At 43.4% G+C, this 26,272-nt stretch overlaps 2 protein-coding genes across 4 annotated transcripts in view; one reads left to right on the plus strand and one right to left on the minus strand.

Annotated features, from left to right (window-relative positions):
* ZSCAN29 (zinc finger and SCAN domain containing 29) lies at positions 1–11,807 on the plus strand. The gene is given in 7 exon segments (XM_055418346.2): positions 1–129; positions 903–1,338; positions 1,749–1,953; positions 3,874–3,917; positions 3,919–4,570; positions 6,385–6,852; positions 8,673–11,807. Coding segments are annotated over 6 exon segments (2,571 nt in total). The 5' UTR covers positions 1–129; positions 903–1,023; the 3' UTR covers positions 9,560–11,807.
* MAPDA (N6-Methyl-AMP deaminase) overlaps positions 10,540–26,272 on the minus strand; it is a 26,711-nt gene continuing 10,978 nt past the window's right edge. For all 3 annotated transcript variants that reach the window (XM_055418355.2, XM_055418354.2, XM_055418356.2), the window contains exons 6-12: positions 22,946–23,033; positions 20,907–20,988; positions 19,176–19,302; positions 17,787–17,867; positions 15,730–15,868; positions 14,069–14,169; positions 10,540–13,559 (exon numbers count right to left, since the gene is read on the minus strand). In XM_055418355.2, the coding sequence (XP_055274330.1) occupies positions 13,374–13,559; positions 14,069–14,169; positions 15,730–15,868; positions 17,787–17,867; positions 19,176–19,302; positions 20,907–20,988; positions 22,946–23,033 (804 nt within the window). In that variant the 3' untranslated portion in view covers positions 10,540–13,373. The remainder of the gene's footprint in view (positions 13,560–14,068; positions 14,170–15,729; positions 15,869–17,786; positions 17,868–19,175; positions 19,303–20,906; positions 20,989–22,945; positions 23,034–26,272) is intronic.

A 26,272-nucleotide genomic window follows, 5' to 3' on the forward strand; every position in this document is an offset into this window, starting at 1 on the left:
GCCCCGCAGGAGTCGCGGGAGCTGCCCTTGCGCATGCGCCTTTGGCTCCCGAGTCGCCCACTCAGACTTCCGGTTTGGAAGCTGGACTGGGAGGCTGGCGAGCCCCGGCTGGAGCCAGACCCTGGCTGGGTGAGGCTGGCCGGTGGGCAGAGATGCGAGCGGGTTGAGCGATGGCTTGAGAGGGAGAAGCTCTCAGGTGTGGGCCACAGGGTGCTCTCGGGGCGCCTGAGTCCGGTCGGAGGCCTCTGGAAGGACTCACGACGGCTCCGAGAGTGACCTGGCCGGAGGGAACGAAGACAAAGAGGCCGGAACCCCGCAGCCCTCGGAGCGCCTGGCCACCACCCGAACTCGTCCTCAGCAGACCCATGACTGCTGCCCCCTCGGAATTCCTCTCTCCACCAACTCAGTGTGACTCTCCCCAAACCCACCGGGACCTCAACTTCTCTCAATGCGCGAGGTTTCCCGTCAGTAGTTCCCGGATGTTTACTGAGCGCTTACTTCTGCTCTGAGGGAAAATAGAGACCCAGTATTCAGTACTATATTTTTGTTTGGGGTGGGAATTGGTAGTGGTGGAGTCTCAGGGAGCGGGGTGGGCTGTGAGGGCCTGGGGAAGGACGGCGGAGATCAGCTGCGACCCGCTGGACAGAGGCTTTTTGTTACCTTTAGCAGGATTGTGACCTGCCTTTAGAACCTCCAGAGCTCCAGGTCTTCCAAGTGGTCAGGGGAGCTCAACGGGTCAGATGTGGGGGCGGTGGAAGAGTAGACAGTACTTTCTGTCCTTTTGTTGCTTCTCCGGGCTGCCCTGAATGTCGCCCAGAAATGCAGCCTTTGAATGGTCTCTCAACTTCATGCTCAGTTTTGACTTCCTGACCTGAAGCTGGTGCCATCTCTCTCTGCCCTAGGAGGAAACTGCTTACAGAGAGAGACTCATCTGCAGGTGATTCTCCAAGGACATGGGAAGATGGGTGTAAGCCCTGGAACCTAGACCTTTCAGTGAAGGGAAGCTGCTTCCTGCTGTGAACCATGGCCAAACCCACCCTGAGAGGGAATGGCTCTAACTCTGAGGCCTTTCGACAGCGCTTCAGGAAGTTTCATTACCAGGAGGTGGCTGGGCCCCGGGAGGCTTTCAGCCAACTCTGGGAACTCTGCTGTCGTTGGCTAAGGCCAGAGGTGCGCACCAAGGAGCAGATTGTAGAATTGTTGGTGCTAGAGCAGTTCCTGACCGTCTTACCTGGGGAGATCCAGAACTGGGTACAAAAGCAATGTCCAGAAAGTGGAGAGGAGGCAGTAACTCTGGTGGAAGACTTAGAAAGAGAGCCTGGAAGACCTGGATGTTCGGTGAGCAGGGAGGGGGAATTCAGAAGTATGTGACTGGGAAGGGGCAGGATAAAAAGCCAAATTAAGGCACAGTCTCCATTAGCGTTGCTCCTACTTCTGGTCCTTCAAAAGGTAACTTTTTCAGACAGCTTATTGGGAGATGCCACCTGAATGTAACTTTTCAACGTAATGAGAGGGGAATTCTTTTTTAGTGTGGAATTGGGTTTACTATTTTGTTCTGGAGTTCCAGCAGCTCTAAGCTAACAGTAATGGAGTAAGAAAGACCCTTGTTCTATTAACCAACTCCTCACCACCACCCCAACCCTAGCTATGTCCCAAAAGGATGATGTCTTTTGGGATAGTAACTAGACTCCTCTGGGAATACCCCTCATTATGACCTTGTAGTGACAATTCATGGGGGTTGTTTCCAGGTCACAGTCTCTGTGAAGGGGCAGGAAGTGCGCTTGGAGAAGATGACACCCCTGAAATCATCACGAGAGTTATTAAGTGTTCGGCAGGAGTCAGTGGAACCCCAGCCCAGGGGTGTACCCAAGAAAGAAAGGGCAAGAAGCCCAGACCTGGGACCACAGGAGCAGATGAACCCAAAGGAGAAGCTCAGACCTTTTCAAAGGAGCGGTGAGGAGTAGTTTCATGTGGGAAGATAGGATGCCGTTCTAAGTTGGGAAGTAGGGTTGGGAGCAGTGAGTGGGAAAGGGATTTCAGGAATGAGTGGAAATGGAGCATGCAGCTGTTGGGGACCTCCTGAAGGCAAGTAGCTTAGCTCTCTGCTGCAATAAGTAGTTTTATACTTCCTCTTTTGATAACTCTGCCAGAGAATGACTCTATAGTTTTTACCAGGACTTGGAATTTCTTTTCTCCTGGTAATGATGACACTAAATCTGAATTTTCTAGATAAAAATTCTTTTCTATACTTGGCATATCTTCCCTTTAGTCTTTTTCTTTCTTCATATTACACTAGATTTGTTTCTTTAAGCTTTTCCCCAGAAGCTCCATTCTTCAGACCTACTAAGTTTTTGTTACTCTCCTTTGGAAAGTTCTTCAAACATCATGTTAATTGTGGAGAATTAAAATTATATTATTCCAGTGAGGGTCTGGCAGGTAGAGGCAGACTAAGAATTTTACTTCAGAATTTCACTATACTTTCTTTCAGTATAACTCAACTAATGATTATCATTCGCTTGGTGCTCCCTGGTCTCTTCCTGATTGTCTTTGTGCTTGGTTCTTATTCTTAGTTTTGTGGAACTTGTTTTTCTTCTTTGTACTCTGCTGAGCTCCATTTTGTAGGTTGTTTTCCTTGAACACTTCTTTAACTTGTTGAGGTTGTTTTGAATTCTGATGTTATCATCCCACATTCCAGCCTTCTCAGCCAGGTTGGTAGTGGTCTCTGTCTAGTCATCCAGGTGCAGTCCCTCCACCCCACTTGCCAAATCGATCCATTTTTGAACACCTACCATGTGCTCAATACCATGCAGGGTACTCGGAATGAGGAAAAGTGCCTCTCAAAGAGCCTACAATATGACTGAGAATGTAAGAGTGAGCATAAATATGTGCTGAACTGAACTGTATTGAAACAGCGCCAGACAATGACTTGTTACTCAGTTGTGTGAGTACAGTAGGGGCTTGGTAGAGTAGGAGACGAGGGAGGGCTGTATGGAAGGCTTCAGGGGGGCACTAATGGGCTGAAAGGCAAGGCAGAGTGGTGAATGTGTGCTGCATTCTGGAGAAAGGAGTCTGGCATGAATGGCTGTGCATGGCAGGCATTCAGGTTAAGGTTTGGCAGTGCAAATAGCATGTGAACTGATGAAGCAAGAGCCCGGAGTTAGGCAGAGCAGTGGCTGCTGCATTACCCAGGCGAGGGAAAATAAGAGGTCTAGACTTAGATGCTGGCAGTAGGAATAAAGGATATACTGAGGGAAAAGCCTCTAGAAGTTCCTGACCGAGTGTGAGAGAAATGGAACAGTTGAAGACAGTCTCCTCCTTGCAGTCACTCTAGACTTTAATCCTCTAGCCCCAAGTAGAGAACCACAGCTGACCCTTGAACATCGTGAGTTTGAACTGCACGGGTCCACTTATACACAGCTATCTTTCCACAGTAATTACTACAGTACTGTATTGCTTAGGTCTACAGATGTGGAGGAACGTGGATACAGAGGGCCTACTGTGAGCTCTACTCGGATTAACCCCCCGTCGTTGCAGAGTCAGCTCTAGGAGGCCCGGGGGTGACTGTTTTCAGCAGTGCCAGGACCTGCATACAAGTAGTCAGGAGAGCTAAGCAGTAACTTGGAGCAGAATTATCTGCTCTGAACACACAAAAGGACACTTTCCTCTTGTCACCCTGCTCTTGAAAGTATTTCTCATTTTTTGAGGTTTTATTTTATTTTCCTCACTTTCTTCAACCCACTGATCTTTCTGAAAACATTTTCTTACTTTTCTTTATAAGCTTCTTGGATGAAAAAAAAGCAGGTCTGAACTCAGAGATACTTTTTTATGATCATTCCAAACTATGATATCCTTTGTTTGCTTCCCTGCAAGCAGGATTTCCAAGTTCTAAATCCAGCATGGTCTCCACGTTGGAGCAAGGGGGAGTCATGGATCCCAGATCTGGGCTCCAAGGAGAAGGAACTCCCAAGAGGCAGTCACACAGAAGACAGACGAATGCCTGCTGATCTGTTACCATCCAGGAGAGAGAGAAGCTGCTGGGTGGACCAGGATCGCTGGGGCTTTGAGGATGAGAAGGTGGCAGGCGTGCACTGGGGCCATGAAGAGACCAGAACCCTCCTTGCAATTCTCAGTCAGCCTGAGTTTTATGAGGCTCTCCGAAACCGTCATCGAAACAGCCAAGTGTATGGGGCTGTGGCGGAGCGGCTTCGGGAGTTTGGGTTCCTCCGGACCCTGGAGCAGTGTAGGACCAAGTTCAAAGGTCTCCAGAAGAACTATCGGAAAGTCAAGAGTGGTCACCCACCTGAGATCTGCCCCTTTTTTGAAGAGATGGAAGCCCTGATGAGTGCTCAGGTCATTGCCCTGCCCAGTAATGGCTTGGAGGAGGCAGCCTCTCACTCTGGCCTGGGAGGCAGTGATGCTGAGACCGAGGAGCCAGAGCAAGAGGGCTGGCACCATGAAGAGGGAGAGGAGGCCACGGCTGAAGAGTCTGACAGTGACGAAGTGGGCCAGGACGCCACCCCCCAGGACCCTGACAACTCCACCACACCTGTCCTTTTCCGTAGCCCAAGTGGTAAGCTTTTCTTCTTGGCATTTTAGGATTAGACTGAGCAATTATGGGGTTGGGTGTGGAGTCAGGAAGCTTAATGTCACTCGCCAGCCTGTCACTTAAGAGAATAGAGGCATTTCTCAGTTCTTTATTTCATTCTCTTGTGGGAAAACCAGTGAGTTAATAGTAAAGAAAAGTATTAGGTATTATAAAGAAATACACTCAAAATTCAAGTGAGTCCTGAAAAGGAGTACCATTCCTTCTGTTTCTTTCTTAAAATATATTTTCCTGATTATAAAATCAGTGAAGGCTGAGAAAATCTTGGCAGTATAGTATCTTTAAGGAGAAACAGTACCTGTTGAGTGGCTTATATGAACTGGTGTTTTATTTTTACCCTCCAAACTCAGTTTATTATGTGTTCCTTTTTATTTAAAAGAGCATAGTGAAGGACTGCCTAAAGTTGGGAGAACATTTTCTGTTTCCTCTATGAGATTTGCATCACATATTGGCATTTTAACAGGACCCAGTCTTGCAGCAAGAAATCTTGTTTAACACTCCATTGAAATATTATTTGCCTATGGAACCATCTTTAAATATCACTTATTATTTGATGTAATCTGTACAACTATGCTGTTACGGGAAGAGCACCGCATATGAAGCAGGAGGCTTTGTTTCTGATCCTGCCCACTCATCAGCTAGGGGAACATTTCACAGTTTGTGTCCTCAACTGTAAGGTACGGACAGAGCTAACTCCAAAGCTGCAGTTCTACTGGGAACAGTTATCTATTCCGTTTCCCCGTTTTATTATGTGTTGTTACTTTTGTTCTGTTCTAATCTTCTTGTCTTGCACTTTTTCCTTTTTAAAAAAATAATTCTTTCCCTTTTTGTCACTGGAATAAATTTAGGTAAATCACAAACCTGGCCCACATGCTAGCTGCTATTACTTTATTTCTGTTCTTTTTATCTTTTTCCACTGCTTTTTCTCTGTCTTCTAGTTCTTTCCCTTTTGCTTCACTGGCAGAGTGGAGGATAATGGAAGCAATGTCATTTCCACCTGGCTCTCAAGTGGGAGGAATGCTCTTGGAATCTCCCTTCCCTTTAGGTTGAGGGACCTTTTAGGGAGCAGTCTAGTTATCCCGATGAAGGTCTGCCCATGTTGGGGACCAGGAGGTGCTCTGTGCTCTGCTTCCTTCCTCCTTCTGGCTCTGCCAGTCCTCTGCTACTAGGAAAACGTGCACGACCACAGGTTCTTATCTTGTACCCTTCAGGCCTGTGCTATTGTTAGGGGTGGCTCTTTTTAGACTGTGGCCAGGTGAAGAAGGGCCGTAAAAGGGAGTGGATTAGGCAGCAATATAAATCTGAAAGAGACTGTTCCTTGGGATTTTGAGACATTCTTTGGGAGACTTAATTTATAAGGAAGTAGGGCTGGTAGGAAAAGATTGATCCAAGACTTTAAGGATGGCTCATGGCTGACAGTGGCCGACTGTAGGTCTTCTAACTAGTTATTTTCTAGTTAGGATCAGAACTCCAGAACTACTGGAAGAATGGGGAAATGCCTTCTGTACACTTGGCTCAGTGTACATAATGATCACTACTGTGATCAGGTGAAAAGGCCTTTTAAATCAAATGTAGGAATCAAGGTCTCTGTGAAATTGATATGGGCCGGAGAAGCAGAACATCCTGAGAGTCTGCACTGATTTGGAAACGTGAGCTGTTCTTACCTTCTCACCCAGGAGCCCAAGCTTAGGCGACTTTTCATGCTGCAGATGCTAGGACTGAGGCACTGAGGCTATAAAGCCCTGCGTGAAGTGGTGCTAAGACTTCTCTTCTGGTGGCAGGTGTGCACTGGGGCTATGAAGAGACAAAGACCTACCTTGCAGTCCTTCGTGAGACTCAGTTTTACGAGGCCCTCCGGAACTGTCACCGCAACAGCCAGTTGTATGGAGCCGTGGCTGAGCGGCTATGGGAATATGGCTTCCTCAGGACACCAGAGCAGTGTCGGACCAAGTTTAAGAGCCTACAGACCAGCTATCGGAAAGTCAAGAATGGCCAAGCACCAGAGACCTGTCCCTTCTTTGAAGAGATGGATGCTTTGGTGAATGCCCGGGTGACTGCCCGGCCCAGTGACGGCCAGGAAGAAGAGAGAGCCTTATGCCCCATGCAGGAGACCAGTGAGGCTGAAGCCGAAAAGCAGGCCGAGCAGGCAGTTGAGGCCATAGAAGATGATTCTGAAGATGATGAAGAGGATCCTGAGATACCTCCAGAGGCACTGACCCGTGCTCCAGTCTTATTTCAGAGCCCCAGTGGTAAGATCCTCTTACTTTTTAAGGTAGAAATAGCAAAAGGAAGGCAGTGGCATCTAGGAGAAAAATCATCAGATTGAGGGCCAGGAGAACTGGCCTATACACCCAATACTCAGGGATCCTTCTTGTGACTACCTTCTCTTTTCTCTAGGTGTCCTGTCTATTTAAGCAGCTAGTTTATATCCCCTTTCCACTTAACTTGCCTCCTCACACTAGAGCATCAATCTGAGATGATTGCAAACTTTGTAAATGTGCCATCATCTGCATGTGAGCTGCCCAGTTACTAGCCAGCATACCTAGCAGGGACTCTGAAAGCTAACATTTCCCAAACAGCATGTCAAGTACACATAGTGCAGGAAGTCGGTTTTTTAAAGTTCATCCTCATTTCTGTTTTTTTTCTTCTAGTTTCGGCTTATATACCATCTGTATGCCTGCTTTATTCATATATATGAAAACCTGATAATCTCTTTCTTCAGACACACTTACCCAAAGTCTGAAATTTCTGAGGGAATTGACCCTTTAAATCTTATTTACCGTTTAAGAAAGAAAAAAAAAAACTTCATTATGGCTTCCCTCCTTGCAGGAAGAATTATGATTTTGGAGTCATACATATATATGTATATGAACAGGGACTATGTTATTAGTTGAGTACCTTAAAGCAAGTTACTTAACCCTGTAATTTTGCTTATATATTAAGACGAGCCTCACAAGACTGGTGCAGCTGAAGCACCACAGTGAGGCACCGAGCACAGTACCTGGCCATTTGATAAACAAGTTTTCTTTTCCAAAATATCCTTTAGATCTGCATTCTTCAAGTGTGCTTCACAGAGCATCAACTCCATGGAGCTATTAACATGTTCCACTAAATGACGGCTTCTAGGTTTAGGAAATGCTAAGTACCCCTCTCAGAGGCTCATAGTTTATAGTCACATGTTTAAGTTTCTGAGATTTCAGTTAATATAATGAACCTCCATTTCATGGGTCTAATCCTCACACTGGGCTTCTGGGTAGAAACAGTGCTTTAAGGGGTACATGTTCTCAGATTTAGTCTAGGGAATTGGGATCCAGAGTTTATCTGAAACCGCTGAAAATTCTACAAATTCAAAATAAATTTGCAAACTGAAACTTTCCACGTATCTGCAAATTCTCATAGCCTAGGCCTGGGAAGCCTGGCATTTGGCTCTTAGAGGAATATTAAAGCTTAGTTTGGGCATTAGAGTGGTGCTTGGAACATCTAGTGATTATTTGTCCATGGGCAAAGACAAAGTTTGAAAGAGACAGCACCTACCAAAATTTCTCTCTCAGAAGGCCTTTTGTTCTTTGAAAGACAACAGGTATCTTTCTACCCTGTTTTTATTCTCAACACATGGAATTTGAGGGTGAAAAGGGGCTCATGTAGCTCTTCCTCAACAATAGAAGTTCCCCAGTTTCCCTGGGCATTCCTTTCTTATCCCTTTAGTTACCAGCAAAGAATGTGAACCGTGACAGGCCTGAGGTGAGGCTAAGATACAGCATTAGAAACTGTCTTTCCTGCATAATCATAGTGATGATTTTATCTTAAATCTGGCAGGTTTTTCTTAGTATACTGAGAGGATTTCCTGAAGATCCCAGATATCCAGGAAAAAGAGTTAAAAGAACATATTCATCAGTTCCCCTGGAGATGAGAAGCATGTGACAGATTACCAAATAGAAGGTTTTAATAGACAGTAGTTATTTAGGATCTAGAGCTCCCTAATTTTTATGTTAAGTCATCTAATGTGATACTTTACACTCACACATAATAATTGAGAAAATGGGTAACTTTTAAATTTCTATTATGTTAGGTTTTGAGGCTGGATTTGAGAATGAAGAGAATCTAAAACGGGATATTTCTGAGGAAGTACAACTACATAGGACATTACTTGCAAGGTCTGAAAGGAAAATTCCCCGGTATCTTAATCAAAGTAAAGGCAATGAGAGTGAACGCAGATCTGGAAGACAGTGGGAAAACACCCCGGGAGAGAAAAAAGGAAAACCAACATTCCCTGAAAGGAGTTTAGGTAAAGTTCTAAGTCATCAGAGACCTTACTTGGGAGAGAGACCCTATAAATATCTGAGATATAGCAAAAGCTTTGGTCCAAACTCCCACCCTATGCATCAGCTAGCCCATCAAGTGGAAAATCCATATAAATGTGCCGATTGCGGAAAAAGCTTCAGTCGGAGCGCTCGTCTCATTAGACACCGGAGGATCCACACTGGAGAGAAACCTTACCAATGTCTTGACTGTGGGAAAAGTTTCCGTGACAGCTCAAATTTCATCACCCACAGAAGAATCCACACAGGGGAGAAACCGTATGAATGTGGTGAGTGTGGAAAACGCTTCAATCAGAGCTCGAGCCTTATCATTCACCAGAGAACCCACACAGGAGAAAAGCCCTATCAGTGTGAAGAGTGCGGGAAGAGTTTCAATAACAGCTCTCATTTCAGTGCACATCGGAGGATACACACAGGAGAGAGGCCCCACGTGTGTCCCGACTGTGGGAAGAGCTTCAGCAAGAGTTCTGACTTACGTGCACACCACAGAACCCACACTGGAGAGAAGCCCTACGGGTGTCAAGACTGTGGCAAGTGCTTCAGTAAAAGTTCCGCTCTTAATAAGCACCGAGAGATCCACACACGAGAGAAACTTCTGTCACAGCCAGCACCTAAGCCAGCCCTTGAGGATCTATGAGAAAAACAGCCTCATTACATGTACTGAAATTTCCTGGAAACAGTTCTCCAGCAGTGAGAGCCATCTCATCTGTGCCCAGCTAGTTAAGGAAAGTCTAGAATTTACCCCACTGCCTGTTGCTGTGTCTCTCCTGGATCTAGAGTAAGAATGAAAGGAAGATTCGTTCCCTCTCCTTGCTTGTACTGACGGTAACACCCTTTCCTCTCAGAGCCTGTGTGTTCCCCTAACAGAGAGGACACAGTAGGAGATCCTGTGAATTTGATGTGTACCTTTTACTCATCACGTTATTCAGTTGCATTTCAACTAGAAAAACCCACACTGCAGCATTTCATGGAGAAGTAGTGAGGATTCTCACTGAATGGGCCTAGCTCTTTATACAGTAATGGAAATGCAAAAAAGAATGACTTTTTTTCCTGCTCACTTAACTCTGTGCTCAGAATGATATACTTGTCACGCACACTCCTTTACCTTAAAGAAGGAACCTTTAAGTGTCCAGTCTGGTTCTGACCTATAAACCATTTTGTCAAGAATCTAGGTGTGCTATATAGGGGAACAGTGTAGACCTCATATAAACAGGTGTGAACCCTGGATTTCTTACTGTCTTCAAAGCCCGAGAAGCTTTGGAATAGAGTAACATTGTATTTACAGCATCTAGTGTGATTTTTTTCTGGTCTGTCTCATCTAAATTTTGTCTGTCCCTTGTGGTCCAGAAGCCCAAAGAGGAAAGCAAGTGGATGCAGTAATAGGGAAAGCAGTTAGAACTGCCAGTGGGACTGCCATAATCCATACACCCTAACACCTGGGTGAGTGTCACGCACCCCATGGACACAATACTAACATGCAGTGAGCAGAAGCCACTTGCCATGTTCCCACCGACTGGGAAAACAGACCACTTTGTGCCAAATCTCTTTACCCTAATGGTAAGGAGGACAAATTACCTTTGGTCGGTGGAGTTGACAATACTTACACACACAAGCGCACATATTCAACTGTATACATTTATTTTTAAAAGCAGCTCTTCAAACAAGTGTGATTCTGGTATCATACAGATGGTATTGAATCAACTGCCCACATAGTCACAGTAGTATGAGCCTGTACAGCACAAGTTAAACAGACCCCATCCTTGTCCTGACGACCTACAACAGATGACACTGACGTGAACAAATAGTGCACACGCACAGCTACAACAGTTTTAGAGAAATTTAGAAAGCTAGGTAGTAACACTATGCATAAAAGTTAAGGTCTAAAGCATTAGAGTTTGGGGAAAAAATGAGAGGTATTTTCTTCTCTTTAATCAGGAAGGTTTCATGAAACAGGAAGTGCTCAGTGGGAAGGTTTACTGGGCAAGATGAACTTTCCAAAACTAATTGTAAAACTGCATGCTGAATGGGTGAGAAATGGGAAAACTGGGGAGCAAGGGAGCAGAGGGCAAAGGACAGACTGTAAGAAGGTGAGACAAAGCTCAGAGTAGCACAGAATTTGAGGGGTAGCACAGTGAGGGCTGTGCAGGGGCAGAGAGGACTTGCTTCAGCTGAAGCGTGGCGTGCCAGGAATATCACAGACGGGTTCCACCCCCCAGAATACGAACATATCAGGGCCTGTGCTGCACTCACTGACCAGGCAACAGCTGGTGGGCACTGGGTAAGAAAGATGAGCAGTTTTAGGGGACTAGCTCCTATGGAGACAAAGGTCAGGAACCAGTATCCTGAGAGAAGACATTTCGACTGGCAGGTCAAAGGAAAGAGATGCGCGATGGCTAAGGTCTGAGATAAGGAGCCGTGTCACAGTCACATTAATGAGCTCTCAGGAATGAGAGCTGGGAGAGAAATGGGGAGGTAGGATATTCTAAAATCCATAGCTTACTGTGGTAGACGAATGATGAACTGGAGTTCTGGTGCTGAGGGAATATCCTAAGTCTTAGGAATTAAGGGGAGGTGGCGTATCAGTTATGTTGCCTAAACAGACAGGGAGATAGCAAGAAATACCAGTGTAAAGCAATGCCTCAGGATCTGAGATAGTTTGGGAAGTGTGCTGTAATGTTTTTAAAAAATGAGAGTACTGTGTTCAGTATGTCTGTGCTTAGTCTTGTGGAGAAAGCACTGGTCGTGGTATCAACAGATATGAATTCTGGTTCCAGATGTCTTATGTGTAAGTCAACCTGCCTCCATTTCCCTTTGTGTAAAGCAGAACAATGTTTACACCTCAGTTTGCCTCTCAGGGATACCAAGTTAATAAAAATTATAAAATGCCCAGTGGTTCTTCAAGTGCTTTTTTTTTTTTTTAATGTATATATGCAAATTATGATTAAGTCATTCCTGGTAAGAAAAGATAAATCTTTACTTGCTTTTTTTGGCTCCCTGTGTGGGGCTGCTACAAGTATGCCTGTCTAAATCTTTATGTTTCAAGCTGAAAAATTATAACGTGGTAAAAGATTAATCAGAATGAAAATTCTTCCTTAGTATCTGTATCCATATCCTTTAGGACAATCCACTGGGACCCATGATAACTGGGCATGGAGAATGAGTCTATCTTAAAAGACCCTGGACCAGCCCTCCAATCTCCAGATGAAGAAAATGTGCAAAATGAGTAAGACAAAGGCAAAATTCTTACCTGGGAAAACCCAATCTTATCTCAAACTAACTCACAAACCATTGTCTGCCACTCGTGAAGATGGAAGAAGCAAGAAATAATACATAGCCTTCTGACAGTCTGAGAGAAGCCAAGCCTGCTGCTGGGAGAACAAGAGGATCTGTGCACCTCTCCCTTTATTCCTGGGAGACCTTGGGGACAGGCTGGGTGGCACGTGCAGCAGAGAGAGCAAGGCTATCTTAGCAGGAGCTGGACGGTCATGTCTCTCCTCATCAGTTGCTTTCCTAGTGCTATTCTTTTTTCCCCATGCTATCCCTTCTTCCCTCTATTGTTTATTCTCTATGGCCAATGCCATACAACTTAATACACACATATACATAGGTTCATACGTCTACAGATATATATGTGTGTACATACATATATATATAGAGAGAGAACACTGCCATTTCTCTTTTACTGTAACTTGAGTATAGGGTTGCCCTGTCAGCTCTATAGAGAACTATTTTTATGGTGACATGGTAAGGAAGGGAAGAAAAATTGAGCACAAGAATGGATCAGTTCTTTCGCCATTATTCAACTCTAAATCTAAAATGTATCTTGACTCCAGAAGGATTAGTCATGAGAAGGGCAAAGGCAGATCTCAGCAGCTAGCTTGATCTGTCATAAGGGTCACCCAAAGGAGGTTAACCCTGGCTACTGGGATTCACAAAACTCCGTGGTATGCAGTGTAGCCTGGAGTCCACAGTTCTGGGGAATATTTAAGGGAGTCTGATTAAAGTAGGCACAAGAAAACACAGAGCTGTCGTCACAAGCTAGACAGATTAAAGGTCTTGGTAACAATCTGTATTCCCTTCTCACCTTATTTAGACTAGCAATTCCAAAACTTTTCCTGATGAGAACGTACTTTGATTTTCTTAAAGGTCTCATGATCTTTAGTGAAGAGGGACTGTTAAGGCAAAACCACTGCTAGAATGGGGAGCTCAGTGTGCAGCAGCATTTAGGTCCCTTCCTGAAAGCAGCATGGAGGTAAGCCATGGACGACCTCAGAGCCTTCAGGCAGTTTAAGACAGACTTACTGAGCACCCACCATGAGAAAGGTGCTGGTGTTGGAGCCCAGGGGCACTTGGCTACTATGGCTCCAAGGGAGGAGTGGCTTACTAAGTGGAATATGGCGGGGAGATCTAGGTTGTAATACATCCTCAAAAGTAGTTCACCTCGTTACAACTTAAAAATGGGGCTTCAGATGACTCCACTTCTTCCTCAGGTCAGCCTTGGTGCTGTCAGAAGCGAAGATGTAGCTGATGGATTCGTAAGACAGATCCCACACCTGAGAGTGGGTCAGATGAAATGTTTCAGCCGCAAGCTGGTACTCTTGAGAAAGGTGTGTTGCAAAAATACCCTTATCATCAGTCTGTCAAAGTAAGAAAGTTTCAAAATGAATGAGGAAATGATGGTTTAAAAAAAATAACAACTCTCAACTTTTGTTGAGAGTTTTTTTTACCATGCTTTTAAGAGTCTAAACAGGGGCCTACAAATGAATCCAGGCACATTTGTTACTGAACAGTCTTGTTTATCCTTTTTAAGAACACAAACCACCAGAGTAGTGGCTCAACCATGGCTGCATGTGCGAATCACCAAGGGAGCTTTTAAAATGCATCTGTGCCCAGACTCAGCCCCGATCAATGAAAGCATTTATCTCAAGAGGTAGGTGTTGGGCATCGGTATTGTTCCCCCAGGTCCTGTCCAGGACCTCCCCCCGCAGGGCCAAACCACAGTCACACCTTTTCAGCCTCTCCTCTCACACTCCCTTCCTCTCTCACTCCACTTGGGCACCACCCCCTGGCGTGCGACACAGCCAGCTAGACAGTGAACGTCTGACCTACAGCAACTCTGGGACTAAAAGGGAGCAAAACACCTTACACAGATCACGGCAGGATGGGCAATGCTGTACCAGAATCCAAAGTGATGTTGGTCATAAGATGGAACTGTCTGACTTTTGACGTTCGAGGTCAAACAAAGTTCTAGAACAAGGAGGGAAAGGAAGAAGCTTCTAATTAAAAGACCTATTAGTAGATACATGAGAAATCTTTCCAAGCTATGCTAATTTTTAGTAGTTGACGTTTTCTTACATGTGAAAACTACCATGTGCTGCGGGTTATAGCAGCAACTGTACCAGGCAGGGAATTAGTATCCCCTTCACAATCAAGTGCTTCCCCCTTTCTTTTAAGAAAAAGGAGAGGAAAGAGGAGTGTGATAAGCCAGTCACCATGACAAATGCAGGGAAGCGTGAGAGGGGAGTAGAGGGAATCTTCACAGGGCGCTGCACTTCTTCCACAGTGGAGGCTGAAGTAAAGGTTAGGAAACAGTAGCAATGCTTGAGGGTTGCGTGTTATAAAGCTCCAAGAGTGGAAATGGACCCTTTCCATGAAAAGAAAGAAAACTTCCATTCACTGCCTCTTGCAAAGAAGTCTGTCTTAAGAATGACTTCTATGATTACAAAACTCCTGCCTTGAGATGCTGTGCCCGCCTCTCCAGCCAGAGTGAAATGCTTCGCCGACTTGATTGATGGCATCTGTTCCTTTAAGTGAGGCGGCTGCAACCCAGGGCCACTCAGTCCCAGGAATGGCAAACCCAACCTGCCCCTGCTGATTGCAGAGCCGGGACACTACTCCAAGTAAGATCACTAGGCAAGTGGTTTCCAAGATTCTTTACTTTTGTGGATGTTTAAAAATTTCTTTATTAAAAAGAAAAAAAAAATCTCACCCATTATGAATTGCTGAAAAATTCTATAAAAAATTAGTTAAAAAAGCACACCCACAAAACTGTTACTACAAACTGTTAAGTTTGTAAGTTCGGTGAATTCATCATTCAGTAAAAAGGTTTTCAGCCACCTGTTTTTTTCCCTCATCAGAAAGGCCTTTTCCCCAACCATCCAATCAAAAGTGGTTAGCTTCTCACTATTCTGCCAGCCTGTTTAATTTTCTGAAAAGAACTTATCACTGATATTTTCTTGTGTATTTGCTTACTGTGTCTCTTACCCATGCATGCTAGAATATAAGTTCCTTGAGAAAGAAACATTGTTTTTTTACTACTCTATTCCCAGCAACTGGAATAGTGACTGGAAGAGAGTAGGCACTTCATAAATATTTGTTGCTAAATAAAAACAGCTCCTGGTATATACATGTAGACAAGTAGGTGATGTTAACAGACATATAAAAATATACTTGGAATTTTGCAGACGTCTTAACCTTTAAATATATGTTATACATTTTCATAACATAAGTAAACAGGTTAAAGTCATTCCTAAATGATAAATGACCCTTATTACTTCAATATAATACCGAGTCCCAGGAACTGGGGAATGCAGCAGTGAACAAGACAGACGAGCTCTCAGGGAGCCTTTATACTCTAATGGGAGCTATTAATAAAATTTCCTGTTACTTAGATAAGGTTGAGAAAGCATCACTTCATTTCTGAATGATATTTATATATTTAGAACAGTGCCTCTCTACAAAATGGGTGGCAAGCTGCAGGCGGGGGAGGAAGGGTCTGAGAGTTGCCTGGAGGACCTGAAGCCTTACCGAGCGGTATCTGGTGTTGCCTCACAAAGTCCACCAGATCCGGGGATCCTTCCTCGGAGGAGCTGAGAAATGTCCCATGCCCGATTCGGTCAGGAAACAGGTTCAGGAGTACTTGTGTTTCTGTTTTTTGGTTTGGAATCTCAAAAAAAAGAAGGGGAGAAGAGGGCATCAATAACCTTTTTCAGTGATTCTGAAAAGTACTTTTTTTTTATAGCCAGGTACTCTGTCCCTCTGAGAAGGTATTGCAGACATTCTGGAAAGCTGAGTCACTTAACTTTCAGCCTTCTTCTTTGCCTTTGATCTTCCCATTCATTTCCCAATATTCTTCTGGATTCATTTCAATGATAATAATAACTAGAGAGCCAACAGTTATGGACTTTTCACACATTCTGCTTTAAACCTCACAAGAATTATACAAAGTATTAACACAAAGAAATCAAAACTCAAAAAGTAAGTGATTTAATAACAAAATCCCACAACTCTATATGCATACGTGTGTTCTGTGTTGTGTACATGTCTTCACACATATTCGAAAAAGAACTGGAAAAACATAAAAACAAAACTCTTAACAGGATCAACTCAGGAGCAGAACTGAAGGGACCCATCCATTTTTTTTTTTTACTTCTACTTTATACTATTTCTCTACTCTTCGGTTTTCTTCAGGTACATAAAACTTTTGTAGCTAAAAATATAAAGAATTTTAAAGAAAAGCTGTCCAAATATAAAGCAAAAGCTGTCCAAGCTCACAGAGCTAGCATAATGGTAGAGATAAGGGTGAAACCTGGCTCTGTCTGACTCTGGGGCCTAGACTCCATCCACACACAGTGCATTCATGTTTTATCTCGACAAGGCTACCTATGTGCATACCACAACCACCACGAAAATGTGTGTCTAGCTGTGCTTTTCATCTCTTAGACCAAAAGACAAATGACCATAACATGTTGAAATGAAACGTGTTCCGTCCAATGGATCAAATAAGAGAACAGAAACTAAAGTAAGGGCAGGTTCTTATGCTATACACAAAGACCAGAGGTAACTGGCTTCATGCTGGCTGTTCTGTTGCCCTGACTGATGGCTTCAATCTGGCATCAGTTAGGTCAACTACACGGTGTCCTGTGTGTGAAGGATCTTTCTGATCAGAGTGTGGAAACATAGATCCTAGACTTTAAGTTCTGCTACTAGATTACTGACTCTCTGCTTATAGACATGAAAAACACTCAGTACTGACAAGAAGCTCCAATTTTTGCCTCAATCTTTATATCATGACCCCATCTAATACTCAAAATAATCATGAGCAATAGTAGGTAATATTTCCTGCATTCAAGAAACAATTAAATCCAAATTTATCAAGTTGTATACCTTATTATTTACAGCTTTTTGTATGCTAATAAAAGAAAGCATTAAGTAGGTAGAAGTACTGAGGTAAGAAACCAAATCTAGCTATAAAATGGAAAAGTGCAGGAGAGCCCTCGTTTGCCTCTCAGGGACGTGCCGACTAAGGAAGGGACTGTTCTCCAGCTACTGTCCATGCATGATCTGCCCTGCACTCTTGCTGTCAAGTTGGGGCCCACAGGGGCACCCAATCTCCCTCTGGGCCTTATAAAATGATGATGAGCTACTTTCTTTTTTGCCAGTCAGTGTATGTGATACATTCAGGTCCCTTCCCTGCAAGGACAAGAGAGGCAAACTCATGATTTTCTCAGTATCAGTTTGCTGATAACAAGGCTGCTAAAAAAAAAAAAAAAAAACAAGGTTGCTAATCAAAATGTATGCATTTTCTCCAACAAGCTGTCATTGAACTGTTCTAAGGATACAACCGTAGCGCAAGTCAACAGCCAAGCCCAGGGACTATAACAACACAGAAACCATAACTCTAGGGACTATGACAAGTTATGCCTTTATCATTATAATTTACACACAAGTATTTCTATTTTCTCTCTAAAAGTGTTTTCCCAAGCCAGGTTTATCTTTAGCCATGTACAAGTGATTATTATTTTCTGTTAATGATTTTCCACTGTAATCTACCCTCTCCAGCCTAATTTTACAATATCATTTACCTCTGAAAGATGAAGTGCCAACTTCAGACCAGATTTTTTAGCTTCTAAAAGAGGTTCCAAGAAGTCTTTCGCTTGTCCTGCCTTGAAGATAAAAGTTAAAATGAGGATATATGAGTCTAGGCAAACTGAAGAACTGAGTGCTCTGTCTCAATAACAAAGAAATAATGGCAGGAAATAAAGTGGCAGATGGACTCATTTGTACATTTTGTTTATAAAGCAAAATTAGGGAATTCAAAGCTGACAAAGTCACTGTCCTTGCCCTGAAGAATCTCAAGTATCAGTGAACCTCAGGTGAATCAGCTAAGCTAGATATAACAGTCACCAAATTTTATTTCTGGGAGGTTATCTAGGTATCTAGAGCTAAGGAGAACTCACCTGATTCAGGAACAAGTATGACTGGTAAAGAAAGCTTCTATCAAATGGATGATGAAACAAGGCCAGAACAGCCCAGGTTTAATTAAAGCTGTAACCAGGTTAGGACTCTAATTCAATGATTTTCAACCGAGGTGATTCTGCCCCTCAAGGGACATTTGGTGACATCTACAAACATTTTTGGTTGTTACAACTAAGAAGGTGCTGGGATCTATTGGGAAGAGGTCAGGGATGCAGCTAAACATCTTAAAATACACAAGACATTCTCCTACAATAAAGATTCTTTGGCCCAAGATGTCAGTAGTGCCACAGCTGAGACACCCTGCTTGAATATGACCTTCAAGAAGCTCTAGGCCAGCCTTTTTCAACTAGGGCTACTGTGAGATAATTAAGCCCTACCCACAGTTAAGCATTAATTAAGCATTAGACATGGACTGTAATAAATCAACTCTCCTATGTATGCAGAATGGTACTAGTTGGGTACCATCTTTAGAAAAATGAAGAAAATAATCATACTGTCATACAAATCTTTTTTTTTTTCTTTTCCTTTTTTTAGAGGGCTTAAGGACTGATGCTAAACCTGAAACTGCAATACTTTGGCCACCTGATGCGACGAGTTGACTCACTGGAAAAGACTCTGATGCTGGGAAAGGTTGGGGGCGGGAGGAGAAGGGGACGACCGAGAATGAGATGGCTGGATGGCATCACCGACTCTGTGGACATGAGTTTGAGTGAACTCCGGGAGTTGGTGATGGACAGGGAGGCCTGGCGTGCTGTGATTCATGGGGTCGCGTAGAGTCGGACACGACTGAGCGACTGAACTGAACTGAACTGAACTGAACTCCTCTTTCACAGAAACCAGGAGAGCAGTTGCTGTGGATATTCTGGTCATCCAGGGCACAATAGGGCTTCATACACACAGGGTATCTGCTGAACCTCTGGAGAATGCAAGGTGCCCCAAGCTAATCCTTACCTCTACCTTTTAGAAATAAAACATATTTTGGAAAAATAACTTACTGCAGGGTCTCCACTGAGGTCAAGGCCAAGAACTGTATCCTCTGTAGAAAGGAAGAACTCTTCAGCAAGTTTAACAGTCTCCTTGGCTGCTGAAGGGCCACCTCTTCTGTCAATTGATATCAAATACCTTTAATGCAAGAAGACCACAGTTGAAAACGAATGCTGATTGTGAAGATGAAAAAGACAACTCTGAGGATGGCCAGAGAGGTACGGCAAGCTACCTGCGATGCATCTTACTGGAGAAGATAAGATACAAGATGACTGACTTGACATCCTACTCTGCCAGAGGGAGTGAAACATAAATTTCTAAACAGTACCAGGTATCTAGTTACTGTTCAAACTTCTGATTATTTCATGTTTTGTTTTTTTTTTTTGCTGTTGTTGTTCATGCATTTGTTTTTTAGTCTGTTTGGTTCAGAATCCAACTAAGCTCCACACATTGTTTTGGTCAATGTGTCTCAAGTCTCTTTTAACCTACAGACACTTCCCGCCCCTCTCTCCCAACCTCTACCCTCACACCTCTCCCCAGCCTCTTTTCTTGAATTTATTTGTTGACGACCAGATCATTTGTTCTGTAGAGTTTCCCACAGTCTGATTTTGCTGACTGAATCCCTATGTTGCTAATATGTTCTCCTGTCTCTTCTATTTCCTACGAATTGGAAACTGGATCCAGTCTAGAGGCTTAATCACATCAGATTCAATACTGCTGCTGCTGCTGCTAAGTCACGTCAGTCGTGTCCGACTCTGTGTGACCGCATAGATGGCAGCCCACCAGGTTCCCCGTCCCTGGGATTCTCCAGGCAAGAACACTGGAGTGGGTTGCCATTTCCTTCTCCAATGCATGAAAGTGAAAAGTGAAAGCGAAGTCGCTCAGTCATGCCCAACTCTTAGCAACCCCATGGACTGCAGCCTACCACGCTCCTCCGCCCATGGGATTTTCCAGGCAAGAGTACTGGAGTGGGGTGCCAGTGCCTTCTCCTAGAAAGCCAGCGAGCTTTCTTTATTTCCTTCCGTCAAGGACTTTCTGAGCCCTGATTATGTGCCAGCTCTAAGTACTGATGAAGCAAAAGACAAGGTCCCTGGCCTCACTGAACTCACACTCTAATGGGTGAGTGTGTATATATACAAATTAAACAAAATTTCTGATTTCGTTCAGGAGAGTGTCGTAAAGGAAATAAACGGAGTAACTAGAAGATGTGAGGAGGCATGTTCGATAAGGTGGTCAAGGAAGGCCTCTCTGAGGAAGTGACAGCCACATGAGACCTGAGCAACAAGAAACCAGCCATGCAAGGATACGGTAGAGTGTTCCAGGCAGAAGCAACAGGAAGTACGAAAGTGCTGACATGGGACGACAGTCTTGGCCTACTTGAGGAATAGGGGGAATGTCAGTACACGGTAAGTGGCCAGTGGAACACATGAGGCTGCTGAAGTAAGAAAGGCAGCACGTGGGACCCTGCAGGCCCCGAGAAGAAGTCTGGACTTTTGCTGAAGAGCCATGGGAAGCCACACTTCACTACAGCAACAGGACTCAGAACTTTATTGCCACAGGAAAAAAAATTCAGAACTGTATTCTCAACTTTAAACAATGAAGTTCTCGACCTTTTTTCTATTATAAGATAAGAGTCAGTTATTGGTTGATTTATAAAAATCTGTTATACCTATGCTCAAAAGAGTCAAACTGTCACATTCTAGTATTTTCAGTGGTGACCACTAAGGTACAATGTTTCTTACCTAACATCAATGTCTACGTTTTCTTCTTTGGACTGTTTTATACCCTCAAGTATAGATTCCACATAAGTCTTTTTAGTCATTCCTGGAAAGGACACAAATAAAACATCCGTAAAGAGATCATCAACAATTTCATCCTTCAACAATCGTATTCCTATATGAACAATTATATTTTGCTTTCTGTGTGATAAGTGTATGGTTACAGATCAGTTATGGATGTGTGAGTCACTCAGCCATGTCAGACTTTTTGCAACCCCATGGACCATAGCCCACCAGGCTCCTCTGTCCATGGGATGATCCAGGCAAGAATACTGGAGTGGGTGGATTCCTCTTCCAGGGATCTTCCTGATCCAGGGGTCAAATCTGTGTCTCCTGCATATGCAGGCTTTAGTAAATGCCATTTGTACTTAATGAGCTTCCCTGGAAGCTCAGACGGTAAAGAATCTGCCTGCAATGCAGGAGACCTGAGTTCGACCCTGGTTCAGGAGAAGGGGGCAACAGAGGATGAGATGGTTGGATGGCATCACTGACTCAACAGACATGAGTCTGAGCAGACTTCTGGAAGTTGGTGAAAGACAGGGAAGTCTGGTGTGCTGTAGTCCATGGGGTAGCAAAGACACACGCCTGAGCCACTGAACAACAACAAATACACACACACATACAGAGTGATATGACCTGGCGACTGAACAACAACAAAAATACAATTCTGAACAGAAGAGAGGCTACCTAGGGGTATGTGTATCCTGTTCATCCATTCAACACTGTATTCTGAGCATGTCTTCATGTCATTAAAGTGTCTTTGCCAATATTTTTAATGGTAACCAAATATTCCATTAAACTTTTAACTATTCCCCTATTCTGCACGCTTAAGTTAGCAATTCCCTTTGAATCTCCATTTGAAGAGTTAACTAGCGCTAATAATCTGCGGATTGCTTTTCTCCTTCCCTTTCACTATCCTCACCAGCATAACTTGGAACTGATCCCAAAGTTTAAAAATGTGAAATAAGAATCTTCTGTTCAGGGGGAGGGATAATTGGGAGACTGGGATTCACACAGACACATGACTATATGTAAAGTAGATAACTAAAAAGGACCCACTGTATAGCCCAGGGAACTCTTCTCAAGACTCTGTAATAACCTACATGGGAAAAGAATCTAAAAAAGGGCAGATATATGTAACTCTTCTCAATACTCTGTAATGACCTACATGGGAAAAGAATCTAAAAAAGAGTGGATATATGTGTATGTATAACTGATTCACTTTGTTGTACAGCAGAAGCTAACATGACATTGTAAATCAACTATATTCTAATAAAAATTAAAAACAAAAAAACAATCTTCTGCTTATCTCATTTCAACACTTACTTTACTATATGTAGTTTAAAATTTCACCCCCCGAATGATGCTGGCTACATGTTATCCAGGCACAAGATGGCCTGGTCACAAAATGCTAAGTGGGACCCAAGGACATCATAGAATACCTCCTGATGCTGCTCTTATTAGCAGAAAGAGGGCCCTAGGAAGCTTCTCCAGACCATATGCAGATCCGCTCATCTCCATCCAGAGAGGTTTTACCACATCACAGCTCGCTCCTGGCCTAAGATACCATCAGTCCCCAAGAAGAGACTGAATAAATTCATTTCAGTGACTGTCATGAAACGCGATTCCACATTCACTCAGGGGCGCTATGTCACAAGAGCTTGATGCAGGGAACACGAACTAATGTCTATTTAAGAACACAGCTACAAGGAACAAGTGTTCTTTTTTCAGAGTGAGAAGAGCAAACAAGAATAAACGAAATTTTTGCAGCCCTTTTAATTTCCCTTCAACAGATAATACCTGACCTGGTATTTTAACTTACAAATAACTGACTGACTCATTAATAACATTAATGTACATCAAAAGATATGGACCTTTGACCCTTTTTACAACAGTGTAATGGTAAATGCTGCATGGTCTCAACTCTGCAGGCACATGCATGATCAAAGCATATGAGGAAAAAGATAGACATATGCTGAGAAGTATCAATAGTTAGATTTCACCTGTAGCATTTTCTCCTCTGGGTGTGCTCCTTAGTTCCAGATACTTGACACCATCATCTGCAAATTCTTTAATGACATCTTTCGTCACCTGATAATAAAAGCAATGCACACAATACTGATAACATTAGTGTAAGGGGCCCAATGAAAATGCCAAGTGCTACAACTTTATTTCACGCATTAAATGACTTGCAAGGAATGGTGGAGTCTCCCACATGGTAAAGCAACCTGCTTTTCACACCCCTCGTGGAGGCTGTGACAAAACTACCATGTTGCCAACAGCTTCCCTTACCAGTCTCATTCTCACATTAAATCCAAATGTGCACAACCCCCCGCCACCTTTTGTTTCTCTTCTTCCCTTTTAACCATTTCTCTATTTCCTAGAGAACAGCAGACTGATAAAACAGAGAAATGAGGTAAAACTAAAACCAGTAAACCATCTATGAGTGTATAGTACTAGAAAGTTACATATAGAAATAAACAGCTAAAACAATTAGGCAGTACTGATTTAATGTCATGGCTTCTCACAGAGGAAAACATAGGCAGAACACTATGTGACATAAATCACAGCAAGATCCTCTATGACCCACCTCCTAGAGTAATGGAAATAAAATACAAAAATAAACACGTGGAACCTAATTAAACTGAAAAGCTTTCGCACACCAAAGGAAACTATAAACAAGGTGAAAAGACAACCCTCATAATGGGAGAAAATAATAGCAAATGAAACAACCAACAAAGGATTAATTCGCAAAATATATAAGCAGCTCATACAACTTGATACAAGAAAAGCAAACAACCCAAACAAAAAGTGGGCAAAAGACCTAAACAGCCATTTCTCCAATGAAGACATACAGATGGGTAATAAACAAAAAGACGCTCAGCATCACTCATTATTAGAGAAATGTAAATCAAAACTACAATGAGATATTACCTCAAACTGGTCAGAATGGCCATCATCAAAAAAATCTACAAACAATAAATGCTGGAGCGGGTATGGAGAAAAAGGAACCCTCTTGTACTGCTGGTGGGAATGTAAATTGATATAGTCACTATGGAAGATGGTATGGAGATTCCTTAAAAAACTAGGAAATAAAACTACCACATGACCCAGCAATCCCGCTAGTAGGCATACACCCTGAGGAAACCAAAACCGAAAAAGATACATGTACCCCAATGTTCAATGCAGCACTATTTACAATAGCTAGGGCATGGAAGCAACCTAGATGTCTGTCAACAGATGAATGGATGAAGAAGTTGTGGAACATATATACAATGGAATATTATTCAGACATAAAAAGGAATGTATCTGAGTCAGTTCTAATGAGGTGGGTGAATCTAGAGCCTATCATACAGAATGAAGTAAGTCTGAAACTAAAACAAATATCACATATTTATGCATATATGTGGTATCCTCAAAGATGGTACTGAGGAACCTATTTGCAGGCCAGCAACGGAGACGCAGACATAAAGAACAAGATTTATGGACACGGGGTGGGGGAGGAGGGATGAGAAGACGGTGGGACCAATGGGGAGAGTAGCATGGAGACATCTACATTACCGTATATAAAACAGATAGCCAACAGGAATTTGCTGTGTGACTCAGGGAACTCAAACCAGAGCTCTGTAACAAGCTAGAGGGGTGGGATGAGGTGCGGGGGTGGGAGGGAAGCTCAAGAGGGAGGGGACATAAGTACACCTATGGCTGATTCATGTTCATGTACAGCAGAAACCAAAACAATGTTGTAAAGCAATAATCCTTCCATTAAAAATACATAAATAAAATAAAGTCATGGCTTAAGGTTCTTCTTGTTATTTAGGGATAAGTTGAACTTCTCAAGAATTTCTTTTGGCAGGGGTTTAAACTCTCCCCAAATGTACTTAGGAAGATTCTTTTAGGCAAAGAAAATGGGTGATCAATTTGAGTTAAAAAACTGTATTCAATCTAATAGAAAACTCAATAATCCAAAAATTACTAAATGACCAAGATAAATGATATCTAAAGGCTGAAGGCATGTTTTCCCTCGTTGCCATTACCTAAAATATAAAAACCTAGGAGGAAAAAGGACCAGGTTAGAAATGCTGTGACAGTCAGCCCTAGTTAGTCCTTACAGCTGGTATCCTACTCTTAACCTGCTTTGCCCACACGCACATGGGCACACAGATGCAGGGTCCTGGCAGAGGAACAAGACTGGCTGACTTTACAGACAGTGCCTAACAGGGTGGCACCACCTTGGTGGATTCACTGCAATCCAAGGTCTGGGCCTCATCTTTTTTCTTCACACTAAAGCCAAAATGGAACTTATTACAACATGCATATAACAGGTGGCTCAGATTCACCAGGAGGTCTGGAGAATTAGCCTTAGAGATCACACAGCTCAGGACGTTACAGGCAAGGGTCAATACTGACTCTATGCTGGATCTGTTTCTTCGACTTTAACCTTTGCTTTCTGTCGCTTTTATTAGTATACAAAATGTTCTGTTGCTTTTATTAGCATACAAAATGGCCTGCCTTGGAGAACCCTGCACCCCTCTGCCTTAATGTCAAACCAAGATGCCTTTGTTCAGGACTCTGTCCACCTGTGGATGGCTACAGGAAGGAAAAAATTAATATATCCTCTCCTGGAAGCTGGCCATTCCAGAAGATATTTGTAAAATTAACAGCATTTTTAACCTTAATCCCTCACCTCTCCCCATCTTTGTTCTATAAAAGAAACTGGCATCCAGACTCCAATAAGATGGCTATTTTGAGACATAAGTCTGCCATTTTATCCATCTGTCGGCCTTCCCAATAAAGTCATATTCCTTCCCTCAACATTTCACCTCTTGAATGTACTGGCCTGTTGTGTGGCAAGCAGAGTTTGGACTCAGTAACAAGGACAACACAAAAGCATTCAAAATCACGTGACACCCTTGGACCAAGCAAGACACTATTGCTTCCTCCACCACTAGGCACGACCCTGCAGCCTCTGTACCATCATCAAAGGCACTAGACCACCCTGCAGCACTGGTGATCCAGGAAGCCCACGTTTCTGCCACTGCCATTACCACAGCACAGTCCTCGTCTCTGCAGGTTGTGAGGAACTCAGATCTTATCTTCACCCCTTAACTAAGCAGATCCAGAAAGACCAACTCATCCTACCCCAGCTCACAGGAGACTAATGCAGAAGCCCGTCTATAATGTGTAGGCTGACAACGAGGGTGAAGGGAAGGTGTGAAGTGATTGTATCTACTATCCAGGGCATCCCTTTTCCTGGCGGTGAGGTACCTGTGAAACCTAAAGGAACAACAGAAGGTTGTTGGCAAGTACTGATTGAGGGCAGTGGAAGG

The sequence above is a fragment of the Moschus berezovskii genome, chromosome 21 (assembly GCF_049115385.1).
Source record: "Moschus berezovskii isolate FMDL1 chromosome 21, NW_MosBer_1.0, whole genome shotgun sequence".
Taxonomy (NCBI): Eukaryota; Metazoa; Chordata; class Mammalia; order Artiodactyla; family Moschidae; genus Moschus; species Moschus berezovskii.